The sequence below is a fragment of the Varroa destructor genome, unplaced genomic scaffold (assembly GCF_002443255.2).
Source record: "Varroa destructor unplaced genomic scaffold, Vdes_3.0 BEIS01000001.1, whole genome shotgun sequence".
NCBI classification, from domain to species: domain Eukaryota; kingdom Metazoa; phylum Arthropoda; class Arachnida; order Mesostigmata; family Varroidae; genus Varroa; species Varroa destructor.
In genome coordinates this window covers 273,104-296,073 of record NW_019211454.1, presented here as the reverse complement: position 1 = coordinate 296,073, position 22,970 = coordinate 273,104, and the positions used below count along the sequence as shown (strand labels likewise).

The 22,970-nt window shown below is 38.4% G+C and overlaps 1 protein-coding gene across 4 annotated transcripts in view; it reads left to right on the top strand.

Moving 5' to 3' along the window:
• LOC111254902 (uncharacterized) overlaps positions 1-18,917 on the top strand; it is a 47,683-nt gene extending 28,766 nt beyond the window's left edge. For 2 of the 4 annotated variants that reach the window (XM_086976677.1, XM_086976669.1), the window contains one exon: positions 17,794-18,917. In XM_086976677.1, the coding sequence (XP_086832803.1) occupies positions 17,794-18,522 (729 nt within the window). In that variant the 3' untranslated portion in view covers positions 18,523-18,917. Of the gene's footprint in view, positions 1-10,251; positions 10,642-16,931; positions 17,611-17,793 lie in introns of those variants that run through there. The other 2 variants (XM_086976684.1, XM_022808163.2) reach the window with 2 other exon arrangements.
• The last annotated feature ends 4,053 nt before the right edge of the window (positions 18,918-22,970 follow it).

Genomic DNA, 22,970 nt, shown 5'->3' with positions numbered 1-22,970 from the left:
AACTAGCAAATGTTTACGTCCCAACGTTTAAAATATTTTTAGCATCAAGGTAGATTCAGTCTAAAGAAAGTTCATAGGTGTAATTTCCCTGGGTCCGTCTCTGTAACTAAAATTGAATTCTTAAACATAACAGTTATAAAAAATGTAATAAACAAACGTGTGTGGGTAAATTATTGATTAACCTATTTATTTAAAAACATCGAAACCCAAAGGTAAAATGCCACCAGTTAGCATACAGTTGGACGCATCAACAGCCGTAGCTTGTTGATTTATATCCATATAATCTTAAAGCTCTCAATACTTGAAAAATAGTGTATCACATATGGCGTGTGCTTTTAAAAGAAACAACGCAAAGGCACGTTTATGAAGGCAAATTAATAGCATGCTATCGATTACGGCTATAGAACAAACAACTGGTAATTTTTCAGAGTTCAAAGCTCCGGCTGATTTCTTAAGCTTTCGCTCAAGTGTCTTATTTCTAACAACGTGCGTTAGGTACCAGACTTAGCTTGGCACATCAGAGCTACGACTGTGGTACGTCACTATTGTAGTTCTGATAGCGTAGATACAGCACTGCCAACTCTTTCATTTACAAAATGTTTCGTTTATTTGCTATGTTACCATTCGCGTCATCTCCTCATGCATACGTTTGTCTATGTATAATAATCATATACTAAATCTTTGTAGTTCCACTATCTGTGGCGAGCGGGCTAGCTGGCGCCACCGTACGAAAGGCGAGACCAATCATCAATATGGTAATGTGTCAGTATTTCGTTTTACTCCCAAGCAATGTGGCGACACCCCGACTATTTCGTAGCATAGCCAAACAAGGACCACCATGACGCACTGAATAATACAGGAAAACATAACGAACAATTGTTTGGTTGACGCTGAAGAGCCTGGGTTATTATTTATGAGTAGACGTTTCACACAGTTATAAAAAGATTGTCTGATAATATATTCTTTTTTGAAAATCTACTTTTATATTTAGATAGACTTACACAAAACTGTATATCTCTAAATGAAAAACAGTTAATATTTACGTAGAAGCAAAAGTCAGTTAACAGAATGCCACAACGACAACACTTGCTATTTTGAGCCGTGCAGTCTTCGGTGCAACTTACACAAATCAGTGCATCTGTTTTTGTACTTTCAATACAATTGTTAGTACAGTTATTAATGTCCATTAATAATTTCATCAATCCAATAACAACCAGACAAATACACGAAAACTGGACCTATTTCCTAATTTTAAAAGTCTGTTTCCATCTGGGAGCCAATTGAAAACGTTCCGCAGATAACTAATTGTATTAATAATATTTCTCAGTGCTGGCTTCGCGCACTCGAGGTACCCACTTACGACACACAGGACAGATAGCCGAAGCGCCCATTAGTACCCATAAGGCAAAATTGGAAGACCCACTCCGATTAAGGCCAGTCACTTGAAAATAGGTGATTACGGGAACATGTTCTCATGACATAAATAACTAACAGCGCTAAAAAAAACGAAAAACAGAGCCATTTAAGCCCTCGTTCGAATATGATTAAAAAAATTCCACCAAATCTCATTGGGCTGTTGGAAATCCCTTATACGAGCATTTTTATATCAAATTTTTTCTGTAAGTTCTCTGCTGTCTTGATTGTAGAGTAACAGATTTGTTAAGTTAAGTAGAATTAACGAATACTAAAAGGTTATACACAAGCAAAAATAACAGTAAAGGTTAATTCAGAAACTAATTTTTTCTTGGAGTATTTTCTACTCCACCCCTTTCAAAATGTTCTTACAAATATGTCAGATTAATTTAATTTGCCTGACGCAAAACGTCGCAAGTAACTGACACATGAATTCATTACATTTAGGGTTTCAATTAAAAACCTCCCGCAAGTATTAGTGTCTAGGTTGTGTACGATGATTTTTCACTTCGATCATAGTAATTTAGCCCTGCTGATTTCTTTCTTCTCTTAACCAACTTAGAGCTCTAAGGGCATATTGCTTACATGTTTCGTGGCTTGGAGGCCCAAATGTGTGATAACTTAATTGTTAGAAGGGTGGTTATTTGTTAATCATATAGCCCTTGCAGAATAATAAAAAATAAACAGTCTGTAGGCTGTAACGTCAGCAACTAAGTGATAATCATAAGGCATATGATATATCATGTTCTGCTATGATATATTATACAGGAACATATTTAAGAGCGAACTAAAAGACCAATCCAACAACAGTACGATTGTAACCCTCTGCGGCCTCGTTCACGTTTCAGCTGTAGCGCAAAGCGTCGTAGTACAACGTATTTGCTATTTTTTCAAAATTTGACATTTTACATCATTTAAAGCGGTTGCTGATAGACAGTTTTGAGTCGCGGGCTAAACCCTAAGAAACACCGTCACGTGTTTTGCAACCATCGTTGTTACTGCCACTTTTATTCGAATGAGGCGCTGGACATATTCAGTTAACTGCTTGTAAGCAAGTAGACAGTTTTCTCTGGACGCAACATCAGTGGGCTGTCCTACGTGACGGTTTGTCAATTTTTATCTTTGCGTTTGGCAGATGATTCAGCTGACAAACCTGTAAGCGGCAATGATTAGTGTAAAAATCAGACATTGCTCAGCCCCACCGCAGCATACTATATATACATATCTTATGCCCATCAATGTAATAGATAATCATATATCGCGGTGATCGATCCGAGGCAAATGTGTAATGTCGATCGCGACTTTCGACTTTTTCGCTTAAATTGTTTCTGCGCTCTCTAGTATTGCTGTAGATATTTGTTTTCTGTTTACAATTCGGTTTTTGGCATCAAGTTTAAGTAAAAGTAAGAGATTAATGCGACTGTCGACCAATCGCTTACTATATATCTTTATTTCGTCTTTGTAGGAAGGTTTTCTTAGCATTGCTACCCACATAGGGACTTTATCATAGCCTACGGTCTTTTTATGGCCTTTCCTTGTGTTTAATTTGCTTGATAATGCTAAAGGCCCATGTAAAAATTTTTATATAAGATTCTTGGATTATATTACAATGTTTTCCAAAAAGATGTTCTTTAATTTTTTTAAGTAGGCGTATTATTTGCGCGGTCGTGTTTGGTTTTATATAAAATAGTCATACCGTAATTACGTAGAGAGGTCTAGCAAATCTCGAATATAAACTAAATACCTAAAGAAAATAAACCTGATCAGTAAATGTTATTTTAGCAACCCTTTCTCGTTGGTTCAGATGTCGACATCTAAAGCGACGTTTATCGTACACATTGCTGTCTGTTATTTCAGTCTTTAGACTTGAAACGAAAATCCGGATCTAATTCGAGTTATAATAATAATGATGATGTCACATGTGCGCCTGTCCAAGAGTAGTCAAAGCTGTTTTAATATTGATGTTCCCACATTTCGCTTGGCAGACAAAGCTACACTACAAGATCACGATGATCGAGCCTTAATAGATATTTTGGCGCGCCTATGAATTTCCCACAAATGCGAAGCCGTCGCTATATGAAGCCACAATCGAAGAGGGCAAGCCTATGTAACAGAAAAAAAACGATCGAATTAGGTTGCACCAGAACCGGTTTGTCTGCCGGCAAAAAACCCCTGTCATCTCACCTCACATCGCAGAAAGCCGAACGTAGTATCGGATGAATTTTTTTTACAAGATAAGAGAGAGGCTTCACCAAGTGTAACCGTTTATAAAACACGGACGTGTTTTGCATGCAAGTCCCTTCGTAGTATCCAGAAGTTTTTGTTTAACGTTCTCACTGTCTTGCTTTTAAAACTCGAACGTAGCACGAATTTTAGAGAAGAGAACAGCTGTTGGTTTAGACCGGATGTAAAATACTTAGACTTATTTTACGCAAAGATCGATAGCTTGGCTAAAAAAAATCACTAGTATACTGAAAAGTCTTTTCTTTTGGAAATTAGGTCATCAAAGCTCCACATGATTTCGTGGGCGATAGCCAATCGTTGGTCATGATGCACGTAACAGGAATAAATTTATGGTTTAGAATACAAGACAAATATATGTTTAAATAAATGTACACACACAAAAAACGTATTCATCGCTCAATCTCTTTATCATGTGCAATTTCCTCGGTACACTATCCATATGTTGAGCAATTACTCTTGACAGCCTGAACTTCATTTAGGCTCTTGGACAGCTTTCAGCGTTCTTTAGTGGCCATTGCATCATATCCGATTTGTTTGTGGAGCGTTTGTAGAATCCCTAACATTGATGACGCCATGGCAATATAATAGCATAGTAATGGCGTTATCATTAATGACGTAGTTGTATGGGCTACGTTTCAATCGTTGAGCAATCTCACTGTCAGAAAGTCTTCGACCGAGACTTCGACAATTTGAGCTGTCTCAAATTCGCGTATACTAATTCCGTTACCCGTTCAAAGTAGATTGATCCCTTTAAACGGTTATACTCATCGAAAATAATCACAAACCGGAAATACGTCAGCGAATGTCTGACCTATGCCACGTGTCATTATTCAAGGATGCAAAACGTGCAATTTTTTAACAGCACCTGGCGAATGAACGGATCATCAAGGTCTACAAAGCCTACAATTTTGCCTCAACATAACATTGTGTGAATTCCTTAATATTGAAATCAACAGGAACGCCATTGATCCTAAAAAGAAGTCTCTACAGAACGTTACTTAATCCAGTTGATGTTTAAAGCGCACGGTGTCGGCCAAAGTCTATAACTCGAAAATGCCCCGTTGAGGTTACGGGTCGCTTAACTGTGAGGCGACAGAAAATTTGATTTTTAACTAAAATTGATACTTATCTGTCAGCAAAACCTGTTTATTGCATTATAACATTAATCAATAAATTATCAACGGCGTCCGGCAATCTGCAGAAAGACAAGCGATAAATATTTCTAGTTGTGCTACTTGCTGTAAAAGTAGATTGCTTTCTTATGAGGAACAGGTTATTTGAGGATAGAAGAAAAAAAAGCTTGTTCTTCGATACTTAAAATGTATTCAATCGTTATATCAACCTCTGTCATAGTGAGGACAAATATGTGTGAGGGGAAACATAATTTATATAACTGCTGGTAATAAAACGGTGTTCTGTATAAACAGGGTTCACGTACAATTATTCTGGTGCCAAAATTATTCTTAAAACTATATATATATATATATAGTTTTCAATATTTCACCACAACCGTAAACCTCTTCTTTTTCTATTTATGCTATTACAGCGGATAAGATGAACCTCCCTGCATGTAGAATAATCAAACTATTTTCTTCTAATTCTCTTTCTTCTAAATCATTAAACAAATACGATACTTTGTCACCTTTCACACTCGGTGTATAGCTAAGTCAGACGACAGACGTGGTGGCTTTAAAACTTCTAATTGACGAACGATGGGGGTTGTGGGTTCAAGACCCGCCAACGACTTATACAGCAAGTGTAATTGGGTAAAGAAACAAGTACTTTTTACGAGTGTTGTGCATCGGATCATATTCATATGTAACCAAATAGCGCAAATTGTCCATTATCTCTACACAAGCAAGAAACATCTTTTATTTTTGCATGAGAATATTATAAATGCATAGTTTAGCCTTCATTTTGTATATTTCAACTAGCTACAATTTTCCAATTATATGCGTTCACGCACCCTTAAATTGTACTGCGCCTGACCAAGTTCTGTCAGTTAAGCATGCACACCTTCCAGGTCGTCAAAGCAACGCTAGTTTTTTCTTTGTCGTTTCATTCGTCATCTTTTGTCCATCAAACGATGGAACATTGCCGTCGAAAGACATTTTGATAATGTAAAGTCAACGTGCAGATTCATAATAAACACGAGAAAAGGCGGAATCAATATTAGAAAAACACGAAGAACCAGAGGTATCAATTAGACAACATTAGAGAAATTGTCTATTTTGTTTGAGGCATTAAGTGCCAATCACGTATTACTTTTAAAGTCCACTAAGTTAGCACCATTACGCTCACAACGACTAGACACAGTATGTTATCAATGTGCCATGGACAGTCAAAAACATTTAGTAGGACTTTTCAGCAAATGTGAAACGAACACAGCTGGCCAGCAAGCCGCGGCTAAGGGATCCAGTTGTTATACGAAATAGAGGAACAAGCCTCAACCCATCACACTTGGATGGAAGCACTATTTTGAAGTCGCACGGAATCCTCTGTGGCTTTCAAGCCTAAAACGAATAAATCGGCGGCTGCCTACCTAGAACATCGGACGTCCGTTTGACCAATACACCTGAATAACCCACTGCTCCGTCCTCTTCTTGCGGGCATTGTCGATCTGATTGCGCAAGGACGTTGCAACTTTGTCCGACGGTCGACATTGCGTATAATAAATTTCTAATCTCACGTTAGTCCTTCCGCATAAGATCTTTGCTCTTGAACGAACTATGGAGAAGTTCTCCTCGAGCCCTTTGCTAGATCGACAGACAATGATCCGCGTGGACATCCGCACAATTTTGATTTAGACAAGTCAGTTACGAACTATTTGTACTCCTCGAGATCCCAGAACGCCTCGGATTAGGCCAAGATGTTTCTTAGAGGGTGTGTCGACTTGAAGCGCAATCAGTCAGCTAGATGATCACTTCAAAAAGCATTTATCCTAAAAAAAACTGCAACCTACCTCTTCGCAATCAAAAGAATCATCTCATTTATTATTCGGAGGTCGCACAAGACAACACATCAACCTATCTATTTTTCTCATATTGGCCGGATATTGCCCGACATTTTCGACCCCGAAGAATTCGTTGAGTGTGCAAATGCTAGCATTAGTTCCCGCCTGTGGTATCAGAATATCGAAGGGCAGAAGTTGCCGCCTTACCGTGTTAGTTTTCAGTTAGCATTTGTAAATAATACGAATAAAACCGTATATCCGAATAAGCTTTTTCCTTTTTAGCTCCGAATTCTTCCCGCTGCTTGGTCTTCAAATGTTTTCATTAGGGGCATAGTTATGTGTATTAGCTTTTCGATTTTATGATTCGGATAAAGCAAATGTATTTATAGTGAAAAGCGTTTTAGTGATTCTACCTCTTTGGTTCACTGTATCAAGCCGGCTATTGGAAGACATACTGGCGGGCAGTAAGTTCCTATTGACTAACGCTGTAGAGTTATCCGAAATTAACGTTTTCCGTTTAAAAAATGGTTACAACGTTGCACCCTCTTATCAACTGTTATTCTACAAAGCGAATCGATCGTATTTAGTGCAGTTGCAAACGAAAAAGCTATCGGTTGGCAAAACTACTAACGAGAGTTACTGTTTTGAGTGAATTTGGATCGTTGCTTCCAACGCGCGCCTAGTGAAAGAGAGCGAGCAAAAACGGGAGAAGGGGCGAAGAGAAAATAGTAGTAGGGGATTTGCACGGTAACAATGCACTGCACATGACTGGATGGCATGGAATGGGCGCCATCGCTGTCTCTGCCAGCGGCTGTTGCTACTGCTGATGTCGAAGCGGTCGTCGGTCAGCCCTAAAATCCGGCTCTAATTCTCATTGTGTTGCGCCGACAATAGTCACGGCGAGATTTATGACTTATGTCAAAATAAAATGCACCCGAAAGGATCACGTTCCACTTATACGACAGGCGATAGCCACTTTCTGGTCCCAACACAGGTACTCCGCGAAGCTCGATATGAATATTGTCACCGGCAACCTTTATCTAAACGTGTATGCATGTGTGCCTAGACGCCATAAAGGTGAATAGTGGGACAATAATAATGATAGGATGATCAATTCGTTTCTAAATATCATCGTCTTTCCTCGAGTTCTTTTGTTGCCCCGACCGAGTAAATATGAGCAATTAATCTACAGGTAGTATTGTGCCTACTATTCTTCCTTCTACCGGCTCGTCCTATTGAAAGGCTGTCATACCAAAGGGCTAAAGCCCGATTTTTCGATATTATTTTCCTCTTGATGTCGTTGACAATAAAAAAAAACTGATTTGTAAAAAGTTGGATAAAATATGAAGTTTCCGTACAAACGGGCTTTAACTTACGTTTCGAATTGATATACGCCCTTATGCATCAAAACGAATTGTAGCGCCGTTACATTAGATTATCACAATATGTAAAGTTTTAACGTTATTACAAGTCCTCCAATCCTCAACTCATACGTAAAGTAATTAAGATTAGTAATATTGATAAATCTTCAAGCGAAATATTTGATGTCTACATTTTCCGCGCGAAAAGGGTCTAAACAGGTTGCGGTGCATGTTACTATCATGAAGCGCCAAGATTTGCCTAACTCAATTAACAACACAGCCGTACGGTAACAGTTATCGTTTAAAAAAAAAACTAAATGAGATATTTGTCACAGAAAAGAGCCATTTCTTCTACTATTGTTTTACCAGATTTACGCGTTTCTTTCGTGACACTGTTCAATTGCAACTTGGTCGAACATATCCAAAATATGTCAAAACTAGAAATAGATCTCTGAAGGAGTAATAGAAGTATTTGTTCCAACGGGACTATGGGCTCCGATATAAATCTTTGAAACTTATGAAGGAATCAACTTAGCAAACCCACTTTAGGAGATGTGACTGTTTGAAAAATGCTGCCTCGATTCAAAAAACGAGAAGAGGCGCACATAAAGAAACCAGTCTTTGTCTTCTTTTAACATGGTTCAAAGACGGTTGATGGACATGAAATGGTAATAAGTTAAATAACTTATATTCCTAATTCATCACCCTTACTCTACAACTTAAAAGTTATGTGCTTAAAAATTTTCGTCATGGCCGAAAGCCTAGGGGCCTATTCGTAAAGCTAAGAGTCCGTTATTTCAACTATGATTATTCAAATATTCGAACGTCAACGAAACAAAGGTCGGTTCTTGGCAATAAGTGCTGGACAAAATGAAGTATTTTAGCAGAATTCAAGAACTAGTCAATTTTTCAGTTAACTTATTTGTTGATATTAAAACAAATCAGTCATAAATGCTTGCTACAACGAAAAAAAACTGGTTCATTTCTACAAACATGGCAGGTTTTTCTAGCGATAGCTGTGACCAAAGTGCTATTTCAAAGCCCAGTTCAGAAATGTAGAGAAATATACGCTGCACCTGATTCGGTCAAATAACTAGATCATATTATATTTTAAAATGTTAGTATCTTATGTACGAGGGTATGTACGAGGATGTGGGTTAAGATGACACATATTTGGAGATCCATAAAATGTAACGTACAGAACATAATTAGCATGTGCGTAAACGAAAGGCCAATCGGAGATTTCAATCCGGTTTTATTTTATGGAATTATAGAGTTACTTACGAGGATGGTACAGCTTAGCGACTGTTCATCCACTGTCAGGTTTAAGAAAGATGTTTTTATAATAATTTTAGAAAGCAGTCGAAATAATTTTCAAAAGACTACAAGCTAGGTATGCATTAAAAAGGTTCACTCTTCCTTATTTGCAAAGGCGCGTAAACTGGATTATCGCTTTTTAATACATCTTGTTGAACGACGCTTAACAATTGCTTTGTACGATATCTGACAAGATGGCGCTCATTCAAACTTTTTCGATGACAACGCGATCACTCATCTTCAGCATACCAAACCATTGCTAAAGATTCTGTTTTAGTGATAGCTTACCTAGACACCGATAGCGAGAGGAATACCTAAATCGAGAAAAGCTTGCTCTTGATATTAAGTCAATCAAATAATTAACCGAAAAATCGTCGATTTTCGGCTGATTGATTTAGTTACACGCATAGGTGTTTTTACTTCTGATTTTTTATGCGCACTTTTCCTGGTGATTTCAAGCATAGCAACGATGCGTTATGCTGCCGTCGTTTTTTGGGTCGCAATTCCTCAGGGTGCAACCCTTAAAAATAACTCAGTTTGCGAGTAGTCTTTGCGACAGTCCCTAACGGAACCGATGATGTGTGACATAAAGCCAGAACATAAACACCAAACGCTTTCAATGTTAAGCCTGCAAAAAGCGAAACCTCGATACCGACTATTATTCTCAAGCGCAAACTAAAACGACAACGTGGCCCTCTCGAACGTCTTTTTTTTATTATGGTTGACTTCGATACTTATAGCGAGTAATATTGTAGCAATGGCAATGATTAAAGAAAATAGTATCGTCCATAGCAGCATTTAGCAATGAGCTGTACATAACGGCCATTCTAATAACTTTTGAGCGTTTTGATCGACGTTGTGATCCCACGATTTCACCGCCAACTCCAATACTATTATCACTCCTAGGATTACTAATTTCTGCAAGTGACTCTGCCTATGCAGCAGTCGTACCAAATAATCAATCACTCAGGAAAAGGAATTAGTCTCAAAAAATGACATGTTCTTCGCTTGATGCCTTCGTAGAAGCAGTCTTTTTATAATCTGAACTTCCATCGATCATTCTTGTTTTGCCTTTGCAAATAGAAGCATCACAACATATTGACACGAACGAAAACAAATGCGTCCGTAAAGGTGCTACTTCGACTAATCGTTAGCAAATGGCAGTAAAGACTGGCAGATTCAAACGAAATAATATGAAGTTCCCTGAGCTAAATCGATGGCCAGTGTAAACGGTGTTCTACACTAGGATACTTTGAAGACCGTTTGGATTTCGTAAGCACATTATGTAAACCACTTGCACTGTGTATACGTCAATGTAACATAACATGAAGAACAAGCACAAACTAGGCACAGGTGAGTCGTTTAAAAAAAGTTAAACAATGATAACTACCCATAATATAATAGACCCGCGACAATGGCACAGTAATGACATAGCCCAATTCTGCTTCTGGTAGACTAGCTTCGAAGTCGTGCAGTGCAAAATCCCTGTGAAAGTAAGTTGCTCAGAAATAGGTAACTTAGTACACGCTCGATGGATACCAACGTAAATGGAGTGAAAAGATAAAAACAACACATGAAAGCGGGAACAAGCTATACGCAAAACTGAACGCTGACACTTCAAAGACAATTTTATATGATTTCCGTTCACAGCAGACTGTCATTGTTGTTTGTGCTATATTGTGCGCCGGTTGATTGAGCCGATTGACACTAAATGTTTCTTTGACTTTTTTTAGCAATAGAATAACGTGCTAATACGAATATATAAACGAACTTCTACAAAAAAAAATAACTCTGTTAGATTAGACATAGCCATCTATCTCTGACGCCTCCTCTAGCTCATTTTTAGGGGACGTATTCCCTTCATATAAGTAATGCGCTCATTACTGTTATTATCATTATAATACTGTTGCATAATTTATAGCTTTATTACCTTTGTTTATTTTTGACTTTGTCAATATTTTACTGCCACCGCAGGTTTGAACCGACGACTAAATGTTGGAGGCCACACGCACTATGCATTGTTAGTTGCTTGTTCGAAACAATCAAATCGCAAGCTAAAGCCGCCGACTGCTTTGCAGCCATCTTGAAAATTTTATGATTATAGCAAGTTTGTGTTTACACATCATGAAGCGAACGGTGACACTGCATACAATATAGCTACGAGCTAAGCGTTCTGCTCTAGACTAACGATTATAGTATCTTTATATTTCCTATCGCGGTTACTGAATTACTGCGGCTACGGCAGATTAGTTTCGTTTTCTTCAGCAAGGATCTATCTATAAACGGAGTAATAGAAACAGTTGGGACAGGGCACGCGCTTACTGACAAGTGACGTTAGGCGATTCTGTATTCTTGGCCAAATTTTATGTTTATTAACATTAGAAGGCAATCTAGTCTAATAATATACAGGTAATTAGATTTATCTTGGCATAATATTAGCGGTACTATGTTGTAAATAGATTTTTTACAGTTCGAAAGGTAATTTCATCGAAAGCAGCTGTTTTAATTCGACTTTATCGAACACTTTAGTTTTCTTTTAATAATATAGCAGCTTGCTTGAACTGAAAGATAATCATGAGAGCATCTGTTAGCCTTGTTTATAGAAAATTTTGGCTCTAATTTCGATGGAAGCGAGCCCTGAATTTTTATTGCAGCGTTAAATAAAAATCTACCAATGGAGACTATCGTAAGCTTGACCTAGTCCTTTAAAGAAACTTAAAATTTAAGCGGTTGGGAAGGAGAAACCGTTAACTGAAATAACTACCGAAAGCTAGAGTAGAGGCTATAGAATTTGAGTGGAACTATAGCGGGCATTTTCCAACAATGCATGTTTATTAACAAACCACATACTCTACAACAATCGGCCCCGACATCGTATCCGTCACAAATATCGTCAACCCGAAGCGTAAACTACCACGCCCTTTGCGGCGGGTCTTTTAGAATGAAGATCTTTCTTCTTTTTGAACCTAAGGAGCTAATATAATCGACACCTCGGTGTGTTCACCCTGGGAGGATCGTTCACCAATTCTACAACAAGACAGCAGGTCAGAGCTCCCTATTTATATCCCAGACACAGACCAAGTTGATGCTTAAAGGCCGCAAAGTGCTTAATGAAGTGCGGCTAACACGATTTCAATGGAACCACCAGTGATAGCCGACGTTACAATGCCACAACTGCCACCAACCCATCGGTCTTGAAAAATGCAGAAGTTCTTTTCCTGCAATGCATAGTCGCAGAAACTTCATTATAAAGATATCATGAAGTCTGTTCGCGAGAACTGCACACTTTTTCTGCTTTGCACAATTTTCATCGATGGGTATTCTGTTAGAACCGAGTTCTGATCAGTTGCTTTAGCTTATAGTCATGGATTCTGGCTTGAATCTACTCTGTCTGCCTATTGTGTATGAATTTCAGTGCGTTATATATTATTAGAATTAAATTGAACATTAGATTTCAGTTTTCGTTCATTCCTACCATTTGTTTTTACATAATAGGCTATGTTGAACTTTTGCAACTTGGCCAACAAGTTAAATGAGTATATGGCCGCGGAGCTGCAACACTATTGTATTTAATTGACCATATTTACTACTTTGTACGGAGTGATTGACGAGGAACGCTGTAGGCAGAAGAGTGTTAAATTGTTAAATGTTGGTGCTCTCAAAGGTTTCGGATAATTTAGACCTCCCAAAACCGATCCATGAATTTAATCGTCAGGTCTTTTTCGTCATATCCCTACGACGAGGTACAAATTCTCAAATATAATGCATTCAGCCATTTTCCTTTTGTAGTGCCTTCGTTGATTTGTAGCTGTTAAGGATGTTTAGAGTGGAAGATGTTCGTTTGACGTACGGCTTTGAAGAGATCGTTCTGGTGCGTCGTGCTGGTGGCTCTCAATGCAATGTGGCCATCAACACAAGCACTAGTCTGATACCATTAAAGTGCCGACAAAGCGAATGTTTACCCAGCGTCGTTATTTAATGACAATGGAATACATTCGTAGGTGAAATCCGAGACTTCGTCTTTACTTAGATCTTCACGAGGCCAACTTTGCGATGCTCATTTCGTCTGTTTACGACCGTGCTCATGTTCCATTTGATGAAGTTCTGTTTTGCAACTGAGAAGCGATGCTAAGGTTCTGTTCTATTCTTTTAGAACAAGTATTCCGCCTACCCGCTAGGATCTTGAGTTCTATTTCTGCAATAATTTCCTTCTTCTTATGATAGTTGCGACTGCACGCAACCAGTAAGGTGGAATCTGAGTTGATGCTGCACCTTTAATTCCATTTACTCCCGATTTTCTCAAGATATGATGTTCAGCCTTTAGTGCGGTCTAGTCTACTGATCTGCTCCATGTGTTGCATCCTAACCGCTAGGACGTCTTCTTGATATACAATACAGTGCAACCTACTATTATGGCACAAAGTTTTTCCATTTGTAAAATTACACTTAGCAGCATAACGTCATAACCATTAAAGTACTTCTTAAAGTCTTTAAAAATTTAAACTTAAGCAACTTTAAAGAATTCCCTCTTCCAACTAACCTCCGATGAGATATATTCTTAGCGCGGTTTTGCACCAGAAATAATTTCGTATTATGTACCCAGTTACAGCAGACTCTAGTAGAATACACATATTGACATCGGACGCTCAGATGTAGTTTATCTTAGAGCTGGAATTCATGGGTGCATGAACTTTCGGAATAAGATAAGATTAATATCCTGATCAGTGAGCAGGGGCTCTATTAAAAATCGCTTATGTTTAGATAGTGGTATGTTTGGCTATATAATGCACTCGCAGCAATCATATATTTAAAAAAAGAACTTGTCTGAGGATCACAGTTAGCTGTTTTCAATGATGCATATTGTGGCGAATAATGATGAACTAGGAAAGCAGGATGTTTTAGATAACGCAATACGAATTGCCAGCTATGGTACGTTTCGACTACAGTGCAGTATACTTAGAGCTTCAAAATGATAGCACGCACTTCATATCCTTTTTTTTTTTTGGAGGTTAAGGGCAAATGCGTTATGCAGGCCGGACATCATTGACTGTGCTTTGTCCGGTACTGTGGGACATCCCTCATCCACTAAACCCTGGACCCCTTTATCAGCCTGGGCCATGGTTCGGGATATGTTTGATATTACTTCGAAACCATGACTTGCAGGAACGGTCATTCGCACTTTATATCCGCCGCATACCTATCCCACCATAGTTAGTGGGTATTTAGACATCGGACTTCTTCCTTTGGACACTACTGTATACTGACCGACAACCTGCTAGTGACAGTAGACAGATCTTGAATATCGCTTGCAACTGTGTGCAGACTTTTCCTTTTTCGTAAAGGTGACAACTACAACTATCGCAATTAATGGGTTCGAAAATGTAAAAGCATGACCCTATTACGGATCACATGTCTGGAGATACCATCTGATATCTTTGCAAATAATTTTATAATAGTCTAAAACACATCTTGATTATAAACATTCTCCTTCCAAGATCTAAACTCCACCCACATGAATTTTATCTTATCTAAATGAACAACATTTATTCTAACAAAGTTACTCTTCTTAAACATTAGCGTTCAACTGAAGGGACACCTTCGAATAGTTTAACTCATCATCCCTACAGGCGATCATACCCTAACTGTTGCGCGATTTTTGATTGTGTGTTTTAATACTGAACACTTAAACCAAATAAGCAGTGATACAGTTTACAATCTATTTGAAGGTTTACTGGGTTTAGAAATCGGATTTTACATAACCGCTGCTCTTCAGTCCTATTCAGTATTCGACGTTCCTAGCTCGAGTAGGATGAAAACACGCGCGCTGTTTTATAAATTGTTCAGCACGCTGCCACTTTTATAAATTATTCCCACAGAGGCGTCGGTGCATGACGCGTGTTCAGCCTCTCAAAAAAAAATCGTCTAGTAAATCATAGAAAACAGAGTTTCCGAGGATACCATATTCTTGTAGTTGTTCCAATAATGAAGCGAGGAAAATTAAGAAATTCGTGCTGCTTCTGTTTCTGTGACCATTGCCTGCTCTCGTCCTCATCATTTCTTTACGTTCCCCTATTCTTGGTTGAGTTTTCCCACGCCCATGATGGGAAAATTAAATGTTAGCTTTACACTTAAAGCAACGCCCTATTTGCTTATTAGCTTGTGTGCTTGGAGTACGACATGACTTCCTTCATACGAGATCTTGTGTTGGAGCTTGGAGATATATTTGTGTGAGCCAACACTGTTTGCATATGGATACGACTGTTCCGTTAAGCGTTGTCAATATATGTATGCGTGCGTATTTTAGGAAAAGCTGAGCTATGTACACGATAAGCGCCCAGCCATGGAGAAGGTGTTTCTCTTCGCCTTCTGCAGTGTCATAAGAAGTTAGCCAACCACAACGAAAGCGAACGCACCAGTTCTATCGAGTAAAGAAAGAATCGGTGGGCGAGCATACTTAACTCTTGGGCACGGGAATCCAATCGATCATGCACGTGCTCATTGGATTAACACGGAATAGCTTGCTTGCTTGCTAAATGACAAAAAAGGCAGGAACACCACAAGACGCTCGCGAAGCGTCGTCTGTCCGAAACCACATATAAGAGCACGGCGTTATTATGGGGCCGAGTACACTTTTCATAAGATACTATATTTAGCAATTTTGAAATACGATTTCCTGATTCAGCTTCAGCTATGAACAACAATGAGAGATCGCGCTTGCAGGTACAGTTAATTTGGCCTATTCTACGTTATAAAATGCTACTCCGAGAAGCTATAGACAGGAATGTGGGCCGGTTAAGCGCTAGAAAATTACTAATCCATGGCAAGCGACATTACGTATGAGACAAGTTTGCTATCAAGTATATTTATGTCAATCACACTTGCAAAAAAAATCTAGCTGAACATTTGTAAATTATATAGCTGATAGTCGCGCCTGTAAAATTTACAACGCAATTAGATGTATTACTTAGAACTTAATGAAGGTCCTTTCACTGGACACATCGATATTCAACAACGGTAGGTCTGGTTATTATTACCGGACCCAACTTGTTCTGTGTTCAGTAGCAAAATTGGTGCAAATTTCGTGAAACAATTTAAAAATGACTAGAACCTTATTTAAAACCATTTTCATAATACTAATTGTATGGGAATGAATAAAAAGGTTAGTAAAAATGATAATATAATTAAATCAAAATCTTGACTGGCAAGGTATTGAAAAAATTAATTGCATTGCTTGTATTTTCGTGGATACTTTAAAAATTATCTTAATTACTTGAGATAGATTAAGTATTATCTATTTTCTTTAAGTATTTTTTTATACTTATTTTTTCAAACATTTCAAGTATTAAATGTTTGAATAAATAAGTATTTGAATGCATGGTTCGCACAACAAGCACTAACGTAAGCAAAGGACATTATGATAATTAAAAACAAAAATGTATTGATCTCCAGAATGTTGACTCGTTTATATATAATCACTTCATACTATGCCATGATTACGTACTCCAAAATTTTAGGGATAAATAAGGAACAAGTTATTCGTTAGGCTAACTTAGGCCTGATTTCTCTCTCTCAACCTTGACAGCGTTAAACTATGGTATATAATGCGCATCCGTTCGTATTTATAATGCACCGAAAAGAGATCTTTATGTGTACGAACAAAAATCATATCCTAATTATTTTAAGATTTTTACTCATTTCATGATCGACGTGGCAAGCATGGTTTGAGAAACCGTATCTTGACAATTTTTATGTGCCTGAGCGTATGGCAACGCGCAAGAACCTTGGTAGCCTATATAAATCTCGAAAGTATCACTCCGTTTATGAATTAGTTGGTCTATGATAAACGCGTCACATCATGCAATAGGGGACATATTGTTCCTTCAAGTAAGGCCTTTTTCGTAGTGTACGCTTTGTACCTGTGTACGCCCAGATGAGCTACGCATCAGGTTCAGTGATTGTCCCTTGTATTAGACCTCTCTCTAGCGCTTCGTTCTTTTAGCTGTCTTGGAGCTCCCTCCAGAGTCTGGTCTATCCCACATCCCGAAACTCGGACCTCATATTGTATGCCAGCCTCTAGCGCCTCTTCGTGGAGAGGGTGCCGTGCATACCCCTCACCTTCTCTCAATCTTCACGAATTGTTCCTCGGATGAGTATAAAAGCCGCGACCTCGGAGTTACATCAGTACCAGCATCTACTGGAAGCTAGTTTATCTTCCTTGGATTAAAAACAACGAAAAAACAAAACATTGATAGATTCACCGCTTGCTACTTCCCACGTATTTTTTGTGCTGGATTACGACCATTATCAACAATTATGCTCACAGTAAGTTACCTTAAGAAGTAGAAGTATAGGTTTAAAAAGTTGCTGCACTGGTTATTCATGTACCCTTTTGGAAACGCGTGTATTCTAAAGGCTTCCGACAGTAATGTCAACGCCAAATATTGTTCAGATGTACGTATATTTGGCTTTTGTTGATCACATCTAATGGTACGTCTGTGATTTCAGATGGGTCAACCGGTCGCTTGCCCTGATTTGTGTTCGTACGTACCTGTAGTGTCACTTAGTTCCTCGTACTCGGATGAAGAGGCTCATTCACCTGCTTCATCAGAAGACCTCACCAACGGCGACTCAACTTACAGAAAACGGAAGCCGGTACGTTGCATTGATGTGGCTCCAACTGTTCAGCAAAAGGTGAAACGCACCCGACGGCTACGAGCAAACGATCGGGAACGCAACAGGATGCATATGCTCAACGATGCGCTCGATCGTCTCCGTACGGTGCTACCTGCCTCGACTGATGATAGCAAGTTGACAAAAATCGAAACGCTGCGTTTCGCACACAACTACATATTTGCGCTTGCTGAGACGTTGCGCATGCTCGACGGTAAAAGCAAGATCTTCAACCAGTCAATAGCTGCCTTGGCTTTACAAGGATCACAAACAAAAACATGCGATCCTACACTTAAAGCTACCGTCCGGGAGCAGGTCAACCAGTTGCAAGCGGCTTGCAAATTATATATTCAAGAACCACTCAGCATCGATGACGCCAGCATCGCTATCCTGTCACCAAGCAATTTAAACTTAAATAGTAATTCTAGGCCTGCAAGCAGCCCTTCGTACCCTACTAGCGCTTGTTCACTGACCAGTAGCAACCAATATCCTCTCATGGAATACAGCGATTCCGGTACATACATGAGTGATATGAGCCCCGCGGGGTTTGAAAATATCTATTAAGGGAATGAAAAGCTTTTTCAATGCGATCTGAATCTCTATTTTGAAGTCACACATTATCAAAAAAAATAGTTTTATTCAATTATTTTTGAGCTGTTAAAGCTTCTGCAGCCATGCAAGAACACTACAGTGCTGTGATATAGGTAGCTCTTTATAGCGCATACACCCGTGAATCAAAGGAGGAAGAAATGATACGAACTGCCATTGAGCTACAGCATCGCGCATCGATTTGGTCTATTTAACCGATAAATCTATAAAAACGCTTGAGTTGTAGTTCAAAAAATGATGGAACATCCCATATGAAATATTCTGGACAAATCCTGCCAGCAAACGCAAATTATTTGTGCATGCACGTTATTTATACGCATAGACCAAAATAAACTATGTATCATTAAGAATTTCCTGTTTTCACTAATTGATATTTATTGCTAGCGTGTAAATACTAGGAACGATATACATACCTCACTCATAAGGGCGACATCGATCAAAAGAAAATTTATCTAGTTCACGTACTTTGCTGAAATCGCTTTCATTTCCACCATATCACATAATATTAAAAGATAGAGAAACTTAGATTCTACATTGCTACGGTCTACAAAATACCATAACGTCCATAAGACCTATTTAAAGCTCGTGGGCCGTCGTTAGCACAACGGACAAAGTTTGATACATAATGAGTTTTGTAAGAAGAGTACGATCAACAAGAGAGCGGTTAGCAGTCTAGTCAGGAGAGTCGAATATAGACTCTAAAGACAAAATTAGTGCTCCATCTAAATGATAATTTCGGCATAACTGCCCTATAGCACCATAAGCAGGTCCCCATTTCAGTTCTGTTAGCCCCTTTGTATCTCCTGCGGCGATGAAGTAACTTGAGACTCTACTGCCTACCCGCAGGGTCTCGTCAGCTTTATGAAACACCACCTATGCCAACCGCCCACTAACGAATAGGGATTTCTAAGAGTTAGAGAAGCCGCCGCGTAGAGTCTACTAGATCTTCATGTAGAGGGAAACAGCTCTGGGCGGGTGGAGGTGGAGGTGGGGGTAGATCATCGCGATAGGGTAGACATGAAAAAAGTGATCAATTGCAGTTCTAGGAGATTGAACATATGAATTAGAATAGAAATGTATGCACATTTAAAAAGACAATCGTAAACTGCGATTATACCATAGAATCAATTAAAAAAGTATGTATTTACTTACAATAATTTACAGTGCTTTATAATATAAGCATTCAATTGTTGTCAAAAACTATCGTCTGACTAGATTATGCACAATAAGATGCATTACGTTATGACCTAATACGAACCGGGAAAAGAGAGGATCCTTATAGGAAGCACACATATTATATATATTGATGTTCTTCGCTATAATCTGTGAGATCTAAAATTTAACTCTAGAAAAGTCTCTTTGTGAGATTCGCCATTCGTGGTTTCCTGCCACAGTGAGAGGGGGAATGGGGGCTCCATCGTGCGCTAGGGTTCCTCGGGTTTCGTTTCTTCTTTATCTTCCCTGGAGCGGCCACCTACCACTGTGGCGTAGCGGGTGGTTGATTTTTGCGAATGATTGTATACGAATATGTAATGAATTGTTATCATACGATGTACCCATGTAAAGCATATTATGAGACAATCATATTTGCGTATCAATACGTTTCGTAGCTTAAAGAGAGAGACGCTATCTGTATATTTTGTACTTGCATATTTCGGCTTGACATAAAAACGCACTATGTCCTAATAAATATTTGATCATTCTCTTCTCTGTTAAGTAACTTTATTGTCGCAGATTTTTCGCACTTATATCTAGTCGATACTGTCGAATGGGCTAACTCAAAAAACAATTACGTAACTTTAAACACTGAGTTACGTATGGTCTGTCGAGGTTATAGCATCTCTTTAATTTTTGACGCTGCCTCTTTTCTGCGCTAATTGCGCTCCTCGGGGGTTGAGAATAATATCGAATTAGCACAGTTCAAATCGTTTTAAGTTACCTGAGATGCTTCAAGTTACTTTACTTTATGGCAACGTATTGACAACCCCTAACAAAATTATGCACTCCTGCTGTGTAATATAAATACCTTCATACGAACTAAAGAATCGCTTCTAAGAATTGCTAAGAAGAAGAAGAAGAAGATTAGTTGTGAAGTCATAAAATACGATTGCATAGAGTAGGCAAACGAGTGCACTTCTTTACGTGTTCATACGGTGAAAGTACTAATTTGACTTCAACATGCCAGTTGGAGTAAAGCTGTGAAGGAGTTGATGAGGTTGTGTGGGCAAAGTGTAGTTAAGAAAATCACTTAGAACAACTCTAACATTGAAAGGGAAAATTGTGCTAGTGTATTCTCCAAACACTCGTATAAAAGGTGGTTTACATAGGAATTACAACAATTCACCATTTTTGTGGAAAACATCAATTAAAGACGTTGATATAATGGTATATATAGCTCGATAGGATGAGCCTAAATGGATGAGAGGTGGCTAGAGAATGGTACTAAATGCTTATACTCTTTGACAACCATTTAGCGCCAAGTTAGCTCAGCCAAATACCATGATTTCTCTACCATAGGTTTTTAAAGAGTTTTGCTGAGCAGTGGAAAATCGAACTTTGAATGGCCTGGAGATCCGAACATCTAAGGGTTGTATATTTAGTTTGAAGAGCATGGGGGGAAATGTGCGCGTTGTCCTCCTAAACAAGCTTGACCATATTAAAGTTCATGTGAGCTATGGCGCAATACATTGGCGATTATCAACAGTGATTCATGGTGCAAAATGAGACTTGTCGATAATATAATTCAATCCTTATATCATGCGATGACAATACAGCCGTGACGTTTTTTTTCCGAAAATGACCGGGTAAAAGGGACATGACCAACACGAGCACAGAGCACACTAGACTGACATGATATGTACACATACATGTGCATATAGTCGCGTTACACGGAGTTGTACTCTGAAGTCGTTCGCACGCCATAATTAAGCAAAACGTCACCTATAGGCCTGTGGCCCATGAGCCTACACCGTAAGAGCATAGATTGCAATTTCTCTAAAGCGGTCGGTAGAGTTTTCCAGCCACGGCTAAAAATGATACGACCCTTGAATCAGTGAAGAAAAGCTGCCGTACTGAGTTTTCTTAATACAGTACTCTATAAGACAAAAAATTATTTTTTTTCTTTAATTTCGTTTTAAAAAGATCATAAAAAAGTAGTTTGGGATTTCTGATCCGTTCAACTTTATGTTTAAGTATCTAAACCTAGACTTATTCGCTCGAAATCTAAAATTGCAATTTAGAATGTATTGTGGACGTAGTTGTAATTGAGGCATTGACGCGTATAATCGCAAGTGATGTATGCAATTTAAATAATAAAATGTTTTTCTTAATCAAATACATTTGAGAAATTGGGTGATTTATAGCTTTATATAGATTAATATAGGGGCTGTTATCTGGTCATAATTTTTTTCACCGATCAATATTAGTAGGTCTATAACAGAATTTGTAACATCGCAGTATTCATGTTGATGAGGTAAAGTCCATTTTCAAAACATAAATATAAATCACACTTTTATAGGAAATGGACAATAGTGCCACGTGGCATCTTATGGTAAAAATATAAACTCTATTGTAAATAGTTGTTTTTTTGCCGAGTGCAAACACAACACTTCTATCGTATCAAGGAACTGGCTCAGAGCCATCTATGTGACTTGACGGAAGTGGAAACGGTTATCAGAAAGAATTATTATTTGCAGACCCCTATGCATGTAAGATATAAAACCATCCGAACGATACGTGTGAAATCAGTCTTCCTGTAGAGACACTAGAAGATCATTTTCTAGTTTGCCTACAGACCTATGTGCTTAAGGCAACCGAAAGGAGCGTGACAAACAATACTGTAAATTTTTTTAGTTTATCATTCTGTTTGTTTGTACTTACAACGCAGTTGTGTTCGCGAGAAAATCGACTAACATCTGAAATGGTGTAGGTGAGCTCTATTTCGCAGTCATTTGCCGAAGGTTAATCTGCGACATCAACTTGTTATTGAGAACTTCTTTCATAACTTTAGTATTTATTAAAAACGATATATTGATGCTAATTATTGTAAGAACGTAATTTAAATGCACATGTCGAAACGGTACAAGGCATCTTGGATTTAAAAGGACAAAAAGATCGAGAGAACTACCTAAAGGTCGAAAATTAAGAAAAAAGCTAGTTTTAGGGATTACTTGTTCATTGATTGTTTAAGGGAGCAGCATCAATCGCCTTACCAAGCGACTTTTGTGGTTCATGCAATGGTGTTAGTGAAGGATAAATAACCTATGTACATGGTAGGGATAGCATTAACTGTTATGTTTATTTAATTGAAATTGACAACATTATGTTGTTTTATGCACTGAAGAGAATACCACCAGCATACTTGCTACCTAGTATGGTAGTAGTTTGGTTAAGACACAAATCTT